This window comes from Stigmatopora nigra, chromosome 15 (assembly GCF_051989575.1).
Source record: "Stigmatopora nigra isolate UIUO_SnigA chromosome 15, RoL_Snig_1.1, whole genome shotgun sequence".
Lineage (NCBI taxonomy): Eukaryota > Metazoa > Chordata > Actinopteri > Syngnathiformes > Syngnathidae > Stigmatopora > Stigmatopora nigra.
In genome coordinates, this window is record NC_135522.1 from 29,816 (window position 1) to 42,333 (window position 12,518).

The 12,518-nt window shown below is 55.2% G+C and overlaps 2 protein-coding genes and 1 long non-coding RNA gene across 4 annotated transcripts; 2 read left to right on the plus strand and 1 right to left on the minus strand.

Moving 5' to 3' along the window:
• Window positions 1–2: 2 nt before the first annotated feature.
• ppp1r1b (protein phosphatase 1, regulatory (inhibitor) subunit 1B) lies at window positions 3–4,883 on the minus strand. Of its 2 annotated transcripts, XM_077734689.1 has the most exons (5): window positions 4,417–4,878; window positions 2,796–2,879; window positions 2,558–2,633; window positions 1,540–1,644; window positions 3–1,159 (listed from the first exon to the last, which is right to left on the minus strand). In XM_077734689.1, exons 1-5 carry the CDS (start codon window positions 4,522–4,524, stop codon window positions 1,023–1,025), a joined length of 510 nt encoding a protein of 169 aa, XP_077590815.1. In that variant the 5' UTR covers window positions 4,525–4,878; the 3' UTR covers window positions 3–1,022. The 2 variants fall into 2 exon arrangements, with proteins under 2 accessions (XP_077590815.1, XP_077590817.1); XM_077734691.1 differs by lacking the exon at window positions 1,540–1,644 and having other exon boundaries at window positions 4,417–4,883.
• An 803-nt stretch (window positions 4,884–5,686) lies between these two features.
• Window positions 5,687–6,890, plus strand: LOC144208704 (uncharacterized). The gene is made up of 3 exons (XR_013328908.1): window positions 5,687–5,835; window positions 5,918–5,984; window positions 6,740–6,890. It is a non-coding gene; the product is annotated as an uncharacterized LOC144208704 (long non-coding RNA).
• Window positions 6,891–6,914: 24 nt separating this feature from the next.
• Window positions 6,915–10,000, plus strand: LOC144208700 (uncharacterized). Its single transcript, XM_077734687.1, has 2 exons — window positions 6,915–7,175; window positions 8,368–10,000. Exon 2 carries the CDS (start codon window positions 8,375–8,377, stop codon window positions 9,560–9,562), a length of 1,188 nt encoding a protein of 395 aa, XP_077590813.1. The 5' UTR covers window positions 6,915–7,175; window positions 8,368–8,374; the 3' UTR covers window positions 9,563–10,000.
• Window positions 10,001–12,518: the final 2,518 nt, after the last annotated feature.

The window sequence follows — 12,518 nt, forward strand, 5'->3', positions numbered from 1 at the left end:
AGGGGACGAGAACAAAACGGGCCCTTTATTTCACGCTTGTGATGAAAGTGAAAATACAAAGATGATGTGACCGCCACCACTATCCGGCTGTTTTGCCAAAGGGGAATATTTAACATTCATTTTGGGGCCCAATAGGCTGTCTTCCGTCCTCCGAGTCAAGTGTCAAGTTACTTTAGCCACCGGTTTCAATTTGTACGACAAGGTCCCCTGTTCTTTGGGACGCGCCTCCTCTGTGACCCACTCTCAATGTCCTCTTCCATGATGAACGCAAATGAGTACTCGTTCAAATTCGGATTCCTCAGCCTTTTTTTTTGTCAGTGCCGCGAGCGCCCCCTGTCGGCCTGTCTCCCCCTGTTACCCCATGGATCCATCTACGCTACAACGTTACATCAATTCAAATTATTGCTACAATTTCCATCGGTGTGGAAGTGGGCGGGTCTTGATGCTACGACATTACATCAATTCAAATTAATGCTACAATTTCCATCGGTGTGGAAGTGGGCGGTTCTTCGAGGTTGATTTAAGAAAACTGGCGGACCAGATTCTAGCCTTTATATAACCGGTCTGTAAAAATCGGGCCAAATGATCACGGTGGCGACTTCCGTGTGTGCTGTTTTGTTGATTTTCAAACCTGTCGGGTTGTGCGGAAAAGCTCATCGTAGAAGGAAGTTGGGTAGACAATGCCGGCGATAGCATCACCCTTAAAAAGCTGTAAAAGAAAACCTCGACAACTAGATACATTGAAAAAAGATGGATGGAATGAAATGTTTGGCTAGGCTTTAAAGTAATCCCTCCAATATCACGGTTAATGTTGACCAGACATGGCCGCGATCATTGAAACATGGCAAAGTAGGGTCACCCTTATTATAACTACCTTTTGTTTCAGTGCCGAGTCCAAGTAGTTGGCGGAAGACAGGGGAGTGGCTTCCGCTTACAAGTTTCAGCGTTTAATAGCAGAAAAAAAAATCACAAAGAAGTCAATTTGCAATAAACGAAGTCATGATGATGGAGGAATTTACTACTCATTTACTCCCTAGCGACCGGCTCTCCTCTGTCGCTCGGCCCTCTCGCGCAACTTCCCGGTCCGGCCGCTCGCCGCGGCTCTCTTGGGCTCCGGGGGTCGCTTCCGTCCGCTCGCCGCTCGCCGACTCCTGGTGGTCTGAGAGGAAAAGGGTTCATTTCTCAGCAAGGGGACCAGTCTCAGAGACTGCGCGGGATATTATTAAAAAAAATTAAAAAGAAAGAAAATGGGGTACTCCAGCCGCCAGTAAATGAAGCATACTAAAGCTGGGCAACCCGCTATCGCTCTTAGGGGTACCCCAAAGGCAATTACTAATGCCTGGCCCATGATTGTGCCGACAACCCCCCTTGATTAAAAAGCATGAGTCATTGAGATGCACAGGGCAAACTAGGCGGCGGTGTAGAAAGGTGAACGAGGTAAGGCGACCATCCCTCCCTCCCTCCCTCCCTCCCTCCAACTCCCTGCTACCCTCATTCCTTCCACGCCCCCCAGCCTCCCCCAGCCTCCCCCCGCCTCACCGGCAGCTCTTTCCCAGAGGTGGTCCTCCTCGCCCTCGCGAGGATCTTCCAGAGGAGGGCAAACGCCCAGGTTCTGCATGTGCGCTTCGGCCATCTTCTGCACGGCTACACACACGGGTACACACACAAACACACACACACACAAAGGGAGATGAGGGCACACAAGGATAAGTGAGGGTGGGGGCACTGGCTTTTGTTTAGAGCAGGCTTCAGTTTTCCCATTACAAATGTCACAGCGTTTTGTCATGAAATACTTTTGCTACTCGCTCTTCAGATGTATTTCTTTTCCATCTGTCTCTGGCATCAAAACTTCTACTTCTCTTTGTAACCCCCCCCCCCCCCCCCCCCCCCTGCATGGGGTGGCCTATTCTGGTAGGAGCCCTATTACGCAAGCCGGGCCACGCACTCTCAAGGGAGGTGACTCGGGCGCGAGACACGTGCCGGTCGTAGAAGATGGGAACGCGCTCCAACATAAAGAGCGCACAAGTGTTAAGGCCTGCACTTGCAGTGTGTGTGTGTGTGTGTGTAACGCACAGCTGTACACACAAGTGACAGTAATCCTGGGTGATCCACACTCACAGCTGTGCTTTAATCTCCCTCTCTTTCCCGCTGGCTGCAGCAACAGAAAGCCTCCGCTGTCACGTTTGCTCCGAAAACAATGGTCCTCCGCCATTCAATAGATAGGCCAAAGGCAGGCTACGGGATAAACTCGCAGTGTTGCAGTTGTAACCGACACCCGATTTGCCGGCCTTTCCATTCCTCAACTCAAATGATGGAGTGAAAAAGCTGACCTCGGGCCTTTGAGCTCACAGAGAGATGCAAAGTGGCAGCGAGCCACTTTTGGCAAAATGAAAATCCCAAATGTAGCCGGGCCGGGCCGGGCCGGGCCAGGCCGCTGAAGACCTCGTGGGGAGGCGTGTCGGTCAGGAACAACAGGTGAAAGGACACGAGGTTGAGGCACGCACATAGGCGCCCGCGCGCCCACACACACAAAGCACACACAAAGCACACTTCTAACCTTTAAGTGACGGAGGCTGGTACAGGTGAGGAATGCCTCGTTTTGGCCTGAGGACACCGTTGTCTCCCACCATCCACTGCGCCACAAAGAGAGACATGGGAGTTTAGCCCGGAGAGACAGTTGGTAGTTGGCGTTTGGATCAATCAATGGCGTCCATTGACGTACAATTGCATGGATTTCCCACTTTGATTGGGCTAAACCCAGCAGGCAGTCATCTGCCACCACCATCGGTCTTTACCTGATGGCCGGGCTGCTCGTCCTCGGGCGAAGCGTGCTCAGATACTCTGAAGAGCGTGGCGGGGGTGGGTCTCCTGCGGCGAATCTGCAAAGTGCAAACGGAAGGAGCGTCAGCTGCTGGCGCGTGGCATGGCAAGGCTCCATCCGCCCCCTCTTTCCGGGCCGGGAGCCGGAGCGCCCGGCGCCCTCGGACACCGTCCTTTTGGGAAGGTGGTGCCGCCAGCGCACCTCCCTCTGTTGTCCCCGATGACCGTGTTGCCACAGAGCCTTTTCCCCGAAGCTGGACATCCAGCTGAACTTGGCGCCCGGCCCGTTCATTTCTGGACCATTCCATGGCCAATGCCTAGTCAAATTCTCTTTCTTCTCCTTCTTTGGTGAGAAAAGGCCCCCCGTAACTCTGACGAGCCGACGGATTGGACGCGTTTTTCCGTGGCGAGGTCGCGTACAAACGGTTTCAATGCGACGACGAGTGACGTAGGCAAAGACGGGAAATCGTTGTGATCCTCGGGCGGGCAGCTCGCCCCGCTTGCGTCATAACGGCCCCGTCCGTGACTTTCTCATTTACGGCAGATTACGAGGCATTATCTATCACCGGACCGGCCCCGCCCTGGCTCTAGCCGACGACGCTCCGCTGGGGAATTGAACGTGCCGAGGCGCGAGGTGGGCCCGCTCCCCGAGCGAGGCCGCCTATAAAAAGCCGGGACGGCGTAAACTAGATCGCGGGAGGTCTCGGAGGGAGGGGGCGCCTGGCGACATTGAGCACATGCTGACGCTAGCCCCGACTGCTTGACATTTAGCCAACGGTAAGGCCAACGCTGGCCGTATAACATTTAGCACACGGTAACGCAAAGGCAAGCCGTTTGACTTTTAGCATACAGTGACGCTAGAGCGCAGGCCATTGAATTCAAACTCCCTTGGTGTAAGTGCGTAAGCGAGACATCCGGTCCGGCTCTTGTCCATCGGATACACGTACACGCACACGAGAGACCCCCCCCCCCCCCCCCCCGCCACACACACACACACACACATACACTCCACGAGCTTGTGTATACTGTCATCAGCGTGAAGGGAACAGGTTCAATATTGATGTTTTGAACCTGTTGACACCTTCCACACGCTCAACCGCAAGCGGCTCCTTTTAGTTGGCGAGCGGAAGGCGGGCGGCCAATCCGGGGCCGCCTCGCGCCACCCGCCGACTCGTGTTGACGGTGCGGCCGAGCTCTGGTGTTTACCCGCAAACACGGCGGGCCGCAAAGGTCACCGCTTGACGTTTGGCCCAGAAAAAGTAGAGGCGGCCCAAGCGTCCTTTCCGTTTCCTTTTTCTCGCCTGCCTTTTGTCACTCGGGCCGATCGTCTCCTTCCGAGTACGCTTCCCAAGGAATAACATTTGAAAACAGAAAATAGGAATGCTTTATGGCCCTGTCCGTCAAAAATCTTGGCCATGGAAGAAAGGAATGTAAATGGGTGAATGGCTTGATGCTAGACCCCCCCCCCATACGCCCCGTTTGGCTCTTTGGCTTCTCCGAGAATTTGACCGCGGGCGGCTTGTGCAAAATGCGCAGAGCGAGGAAGGAAGGAAATGTGGCCATCGTCCAAAGCAGAGCGCAAAGTCGCCAACTCACCATCTCCACTTGCCGGGGGTCCAGGTTGGGGGCCGCCGAGGCCGGGACGGCAAATTGGATCTTCCTCCGCTCTTTGGGATCCGCCTCGGCGGACGCCGAGGGCTCCATGGCGCCGGACGACGGAGGGCCGCAAACGCCTCACGGCGTCAGAGGAAAAAGAGGAGGCGCCGGCGAGTGGGGAGAGAGAGAGAGAGAGAGGAAGGAAGGAAGAAAGAAAGGGTTAGGGTTAGGGGGAGGCTTGGCTAATCCTCAGGTCCCGCTCGCTCCTCCGCTCCTTTACTCGGCGCCGACTCCGTCGACCGATACTCGGCCGACAACCGACGGGGAAGGAGACGCCGGGCCTAAGGGGGAGGCGGGTGAGGCGGGTGAGGCGAGAGAGAAAGAGTGAGAGATAGAGAAAAATACAGAGAGGCCAGGCTTTTTCCTTTCCTATCTAGGCTGAGGTGGATTTGTCATCAGAGAGAGAGAGAGAGAGAGAGAGAAATGGGTTAGAGGGGGCGGGATAATCTCGTCACATCAGTTGAGCCTCTTTTGGCCTCTCTTTGTCAATGAGAGATTGCAAGCAAAATCAGGGGGGCGGGACCACAGGGTCAGGGCCGAGGCCAGGTCTGGCAACAAGTCCGGGGACGTGGACACGCTCTTCTTCTTTTCCCGCAAAATCACAACTTCAACAGACGAGGTCGGGCTAGGAAACAGCCGGTGGGGATTTCTAGGGAGACCATGGAGAGTGGCGAGCGGCTGCCGGCGTCGCCCAAGCCGAGATGTCTCCGTTTGTCGCGCTCTCGTAGACCGTGACCGCTCGGGGAGGGGAAAAGACCTATGTCTTGTGGAGGATTGCCTCCGCCTGGGAAAATGTCCTCCTTTCAATTCCTCAACCCTGTAAACAATTCCCAAATGAACGGCGGTTTAGCGATAAGGTGAGGGTTGGGCCCCGGCCGAGACTCTGGCGGGACCTTGAGGAAATGGGAGATAGGTTACGCGAGAATTACACCCGCTGGCCGGCGGCGGGACGTCCGATTTGAAGGCTGGCAGTAAATCTGAGGGCCCTCCCCCCCGACCACCATTCCTAATTCCGACGAATGGCAGGTTCAAATCCTGATAAGTTGGCTCCGGGGAGACGCTTTGGGCCATCTGCTTTTTGCGGCTTGGCTCTAGCACTTGGGGCCCGGCGATAGGATATCACGTCGAGGTCACGCCTCGATATCAGTCCCAGGGTCGACTTTTTTTTTCCCTGGCACAATTCGGCGGGGGGGGGGGGGGGGTGGGGGGGGCGCAAGGTCGCGTGGTGCGCGATGCCAATCTCTCCACTCTCTCCCTCCCTCGTGCGCGGCACATTCAGTCCTTCTCTTTGGCAACGTAAAGCCGCCGGAAGACGGCATCTTGGGGGGGCTCTGGCCACAAGAATGAGGCGCCGCATCGGTAAGAGCACAAGGCTTCTTGGCCTACCGTCGCCTTCTAGCGACCAATTTAATATGCTACGGTTCTGCGCCGTTCTCTCCAGTAACCCAATTTCCAAGACCAGGGGGAGGGGGAACACAATGTAACGTTGCCACCTGGCGGCGAACAAGGTAGGTACAACTCCTTGCAAAGTAGAGTGTGGATTAGGTGAATTAGACTTTGACTTCCTTTCTTGGGGGGAGGAGGCTGACACACCTCGTGAAGGAAGCAGATTTCAGAGTTAAGATGCCAAAGGGCAGGGGGCTGGATGGCGTGGGGGATGGCGTGGGGGATGAATAGAGCCCAGGCCTTTAGCCTTTGCAATGTGCTGGTGATAAATTGGGCCCCAAAAAAAAAATGGACGTCCTTGTAGTACAAGCCGTCCAGCTAAATGGACGAATTGCCCGCCTTCAAATGATTTCATAGCGGCCGATCTGCTTTGGGCAGTTAGCCGGCCGGGTAAAGGCATTCATCGGAATGATAATAAGGCTGACATATTTCTGTCCACAAGCAGGTTGGGGTCAAAATATTTTTCCATCTCTTTTTTCCTCCCTTATTTCTGCCTTTGTGCTCACGAGTGTGGTGGGCGACAGATGGCGTAGCACCCTCTGCCGCTTCCTCCTCTCTCTTTCTCTCTCTTTCTCTCTCTTTCTCTCTTTCTCTCTCTTTCTCTCTCTCTCTCTCTCTCTCTCTCTCTCTCTCTCTCTCTCTCTCTCTCTCTCGCTCACTCACTTCAGCCCTCTGGGGAGGCCAGATCTCTGCGAATGCGGGCGCATGTCAATCAGCGGGCCCCTCATGTGATGGCTCTTGCCGGTGACGGCTTGCCATATGGGCGCTGGCACGGCAGCCTGCTACGTAACCTCTCTCTCACTCTCTCTCTCTCTAGTTTGCACTCTCCTCCTGCTCACACACAGCCTCTTATGCTTCTTCTTCCATGGAAGAGGGCGGGCACCTGGCTAAGGGAAGAGCCCATGCGCCGTTCTCCGCAGACACGGATGCCGTTTGGGTCTCTAAAGATGCTGGTCTGACTGGAAGATAGAGAGAGAGAGAGAGAGAGAGAGAGAGAGAGAGAGAGAAAGCCCACCTCCTCGTACCTCCTCGAGTTTCTGGAAACCATTCCCATCCCTGGAGAAGAGCTCGGGCAGAGGTGAGTTGCCGGACGAGAGACGGAGACGGCGGCGGGACGGATGGCGTCCGAGGCCACTGCTCTGGGGCCCGTCGGAAGGAGGCGGAGAAGGTGACCGAGCGTCCCGAGACGTGTTTGCCGGCTAGCCGATACGCTTGGCGCCTGGTGACGTGACCCGCCGCACTGGTGCACGCACGTAAGTGGGATTTCTGGCACAAAATCCATTGAATCGAATGCCTTTCTCGCCACCGTACGTCCCCGCTCGGCCAAATGGGATCCTTTTCTCGGCAGGTGGACGTGGAACCTGGCTTGAATATTGACCTTTGATTTGCAAGGGTCAAGTGGCGGTGTGAAAAGGGGCAACATAGATATTGTTCACCCCCCCCCCCACTTCCTCCCAACGCGGACCACAATATGTACTTGTGTCGGACGGCCCGCAATAAATGGGGGGGGGGGGCGCTTTGTCGTCGTCCGTTGAGTGGCAGCCCGAGGCCGGTGTTTTATATTTAACGAGCCCTAAAAGCCATCTGGAAAGGCGCGACCACTTTGTCAATCGCACGCCTGAAATCAATTTGGCCTTTTTGCATGCTTGGCCTCTTCATTGTTTTTCCTTCCAATTACCGCAACCAAGAAAAGAGGTGCGCACGTACGTGTCTCAGTGTGTGTGTGTGTGTGTTAGAGCGCCACCAGGTTTTGATAGGAAATTTTGCCCCTGACGCGCACGCACAACTACCAATGACCTTCGGTGCCTGGTCATTTTACATTTGCTTGCGGTGAGCCAAAATTGAATCAATTAAAAAAAAAAAAAAACTTACCATAGACGGTCAAATGACTTTGGGCTTTTCTCTTTGATGGGGTGATTTGACGTCCAAAGAAAGAAAAAGATCTCTCAAATCTGTTGGAAATGACAGGAATTGAAAAAAAGGGGTTAAAAATTCACCCTTTCTGCTCGTATTACATTTGGGTGACAAAAACGTATGAAAAATGAACATTTTCAATATTGATCAATTATGTTGTGGGACGATTGAAATTTGGGATCAAAAATTATCACGGTGTTTCTTTTCTTTTTTTCCATTTCAATTGATTTGGGTATTATTTTCCAGTATGGAAAATGTACTGCGGACGCTAAAGTGGGGGAAAACCTTCTGTTGTCCTGTGTTGTGGATGAATAGTGTTGGAATGTAGCCAGAATATGGAAGCGCCTCCAAGCGGCCTCCCATCCTTTCTTTCTCATGGCCCCCACGGGACCTTTGACTGTCCCTTTGCTCTCGCTCGTGCCGGGACTTTTAGAATAGACACACCTTGTCCAATTGGATAGCTTCCTTTTGTTTGGAATTTTTGCAATGATTTTTTTTTTCTGCCTCTTCTCCCCTTTTTTTTCGGCGCAGAGGCAAAATGTTGACGAGGCTGTTCGACGAGCCCTCGCTGGGGAAATACTGGGCGGACGGAGACCGAGAAGACGACGACGACGACGTTAAGGGTAAAGAGGAGGACGGCAGCGACGCGGAGGCCTCGACGACGCAGTCCGAGCACCCCGGGAACGAGGTGGAGGAGGACAGCGAGGACGGCGAGGAGGAGGAGGAGGAGGAGGACCCTCCCGAGGAGGGCGGCCCCAAGAGGCGCAAGATGAGGGCGGGGCGCGCGCAACGCTCCAAGTTGCGTCGCATGAAGGCCAACAGCAGGGAGAGGACGCGCATGCACGACCTCAACTCGGCGCTGGACAACCTGCGCAAGGTGGTGCCCTGCTACTCCAAGACGCAGAAGCTGTCCAAGATCGAGACGCTGCGGCTGGCCAACAACTACATCTGGGCGCTGTCGGAGAGCCTGCGCTCGGGGAAGCGTCCGGACCTTCTGGTCTACGTGCACGGCCTGTGCAGGGGCCTCTCGCAGCCCACCACTAACTTAGTGGCCGGCTGCCTGCAGCTCGACGCACGACACTTTTCCGCCGAGCCGTTGCCGCCGCCTCCGCAGCCGCCGCACTACGGGCCGCCGCACTCCTATCCCCACCCCCAGTCCCACAACCAGGCGCACTGTCGCCAGGGGAGGGCCGACTCACGCAGCTACTGCTCGGTGGCCTACGAGACGGCCTTTCCCCCGACGGCCGACCACGGCAGGCCCGAGTATGACGAGTACGAGTGTGCCCTCAGCCCCCAGCTTCGTGTCAACGGTAACTTTGCCCTGAAGCGCGTGCAAGGCGCGGCGGCGGCGGCAGAAAGCCATCGGGCCTTCGGCTACGCGGGCCCTGGGGGCCCTGGCGGCCCTGTCGGCCCTGTCGGCCCTGTCGGCCCTGTCGGCCCTGTCGGCCCTGTCGGCCCTGTCGGCCCTGTCGGCCCTGTCGGCCCTGTCGGCCCTGTCGGCCCTGTCGGCCCTGTCGGCCCTGTCGGCCCTGTCGGCCCTGTCGGCCCTGTCGGCCCTGTCGGCCCTGGCGGCCCTGGCGGCCCTGGCGGCCCTGGCGGCCCTGTCAACGGCGCCCTGGGCGCTTACGGCTCGTGCGGCCAGCACCCGACGTCGGGCTCTCCGTTGGTGCACTGGCGGCAGCGCGCGTCCATTGAAGAGGGAATCCACACCTTCTTCCACAATTGAAAAGGCCGAACTTGTGGCCGAGCTGGGATTTTTCTTCTTGGCATTTGGCGTGGATGGCGCGTCGTCTCCCGGATTTGGCCGTCGGCGCGTGAGGTCCGGGCCGAACGCCGACCGGGGAGCTTTCGGGAGGTGGCGGGAGGGGGACTTTGCGGCCCTTCTCCTCTACTCGGTGGAGGCGGATGGAAAATGGCCCAAGCCCTCCTTGTCCAATGGGATGGTCGGTTGGTTGGGCAGCGGGCGGGACGCATATACTTTGGCAAACGTTTCCTCCTCTCTCACACTCTATTTATTCTCCACCTTTCTTGATATTAATTGATGGAATTGTTGCCGGTGTATTTTTCGTTAGCACCACATCATTTGTACAAAGACACGCAGCACTTTGTGTTCGGGTCGAGGCTTTCGTCTGGAGAAAGAGAAATAAAAGGCTTCCCAAGTCGATTGATTTCCAGCCTTTTCCTTCCTTCCGTCATCACGTGGGATCCGATCGTTAAATAGAAGGATTTGGTGCCGGGGGGGGGGACCTCCTTCTCCTCCGTCTCCTCCTGCTATCTTGGCATTTTTCCTCCTCCCTGCGCGAGGTAATTTGACGGCCACGAGCCAAATAGCTTGATATCTGACAAAAGCCTCGTTTAAAAAGGGAGAAGAGAGAAGAGCAATTAAAAGGCAGGCCAGAAAGAGCACCGTAGAAAAAAAGGCAAAGGGCGGCATTTTTGGAGCGCTCTTCCCAAAAGATTTTTGCGGCCAAACATGTCTTTCACTGCCAGACTTTAGATGAAGAACCATTTTGGGTTCTTCCTGAGAATGGGCCTTTTTTACGTCCGCCCTCCCGGTCGGTCACTGTGAAGTGTTTGGGCACAGCAGAGCTGAAAGCTCGCCTTGGCGAGTACTGTTGCCACTGAAATAAAGAAGGCAGGATACTGTTTTCATCAGAAATGGAATTGCAAAAGGAACAGGCCACGGCGGCCCTTGCGGCACAGGGTCTATCGCGCGTCGGCGTGTGCCATCGGCGAGAGAGCTATCGGGGGCGGGGCGGGGCTCTTACGGGGCCGGGCCGGGCTGGGGGAGTTGGGGGAGGCGGGAGAGCCCCACTTCCCTTTTGCATTTTCAATTCCTCAACATCTGTTCAAGTCCTCTCCGCGTTTGGGCACAGCAGAGCTGAAAGCTGGCCTTGGCGAGACGAGGACGAGGGCTCCCTTTCTTTCTTTCTCCTCCTCCTCCTCCTCCCGGTCCTCCCAAAACCCCATCCCGGACGCCTCGGACCCTCTCCCGGGGCGTCCTCGGACGAGCGAGCCGGGCCTTTTTGCCGCCGGGAGATGCCGGTTAACGTGAAAGCAAAATGACTAGCGGCCATGAAATATTTACGCGGCGCAAGTCTCCGGGGCGGGCGGAAAAAACAAACGACAGCTGCGCGCGCGCCTTTTGACGCCGTCTTCGGGGGCGCCGATTTGCAGTGTTTGCCCCCTCCAAAAAAGGGCCGGGTTAAGCCGGCCGAGCCACTCTCCCTGAACAAAGCGGACAAAAAAGGGGCCGTGACGTTTGAGGGTGAGAAGTCGCTTGTCCGGCCGTCGACAATATTTGGCGGAGCCGGGCAAAAGTGAAGCGAGTTTAAAGTGCCGTGGACAGGTGGCTGCCGTATTAGAGGCGGTCCCCGCGCCCGTCTCGGGCTGAATCAAAAGCGGGCGGCAGCTGGCGGCCTCGTTTTTCAAGGCGCTGCTTGTGCTGATTAGAAAAACAGACTTGGGCTCCAATTTACTCCAGACACCAACTCGTGTGAAAATATCTCAATGGGCAACAAACAAAACAAGCCGTTGACTGCACTTGTAGAACAACAAATTGGTGAAGAGGTGTCCTCTTTATGGATTGGAATCAACACCCACCGCGGCCCACCGTGGCCCCCCGGTGGAATCGTTTGCACAGCCCTGCTCTCGACCAATGGGCTTTTCCTGCCCTTTCAGCGATTGAAGCATTTTTTTCACAATTCCAAAATTGTGCGGCACACCGGCAACCAAAATGACGCTCCGACACAGTGCATACAATACATACAGTTCATGATAAAGTACTTGCCAACAATCAATGTATTTGTACTCACTCAGTTTTGAATGGCGGGCCTCTTTCGATGAGCACGAAATGGATACGCCGGCAGGAATGGTAGAGAGACACTGGCGAAGCTCTTCCTCTACCGCTCTCAGTCCTCTCGGCGTCTTTTGTGTTTTTATTGCGGTCAAGCTTGAGAAGCTCAGCTCACATGGATACGGGAGCAATGTCCAAATAGCCCCGTTGGGCAGAATGGGCGACTCCTCGGCAACAGATCAGCAAAATCCTTCCAAAGGGAGATGGGCAAATGTGAAGCTTCTGCTGTCTCTTTGGGCCGAACATCTCATTTACGATGGCTTTCCAAGATGGCCATGTTAATGTTTGTGCTACCGTGGGGGGATTTCAAAGAATATATATATATAATATTTCTCTCTCTCTCTCTCTCTCTCTCTCTCTCTCTCTCTCTCTCTCTCTCTCTCTCTCTCTCTCTCTCTCTCTCTCTCTCTCGTTTAACTTTGTGGATTTTCCAAAAATAAATACATAAAGAGAGCAAGATGCGTGTACGTAAGAATGCAAACTAATCCGAGGTTTGGTTTGGAGATGGCCGTTGGCTTTCCTGTTGGATAGCTTCTCACCACCACACACGGCGTCGGTGCCGTGGCCTCCCCGGTGAAAGGAAATCCAAATGAAAGATCGTTTTGGCGGCTGTAGTGCCTGGAGCTCCCCGTCTTGTCTTTTTTCTTTTCTTTTTCTTTTCCAAATTGAGTCCGGGACCCTGTTTGTCCATTGGCATTTTCCCTTCTCCAAAAACTTCTCCGTCACTGTCACTTGCTCGTCTTGATGAGATCCCAAACTTTCACGTGTGGGGTAGTACTAACTCTATTGTCTGTAGAGGCACGTGTGGCCCTCTGCTGCCACCCAC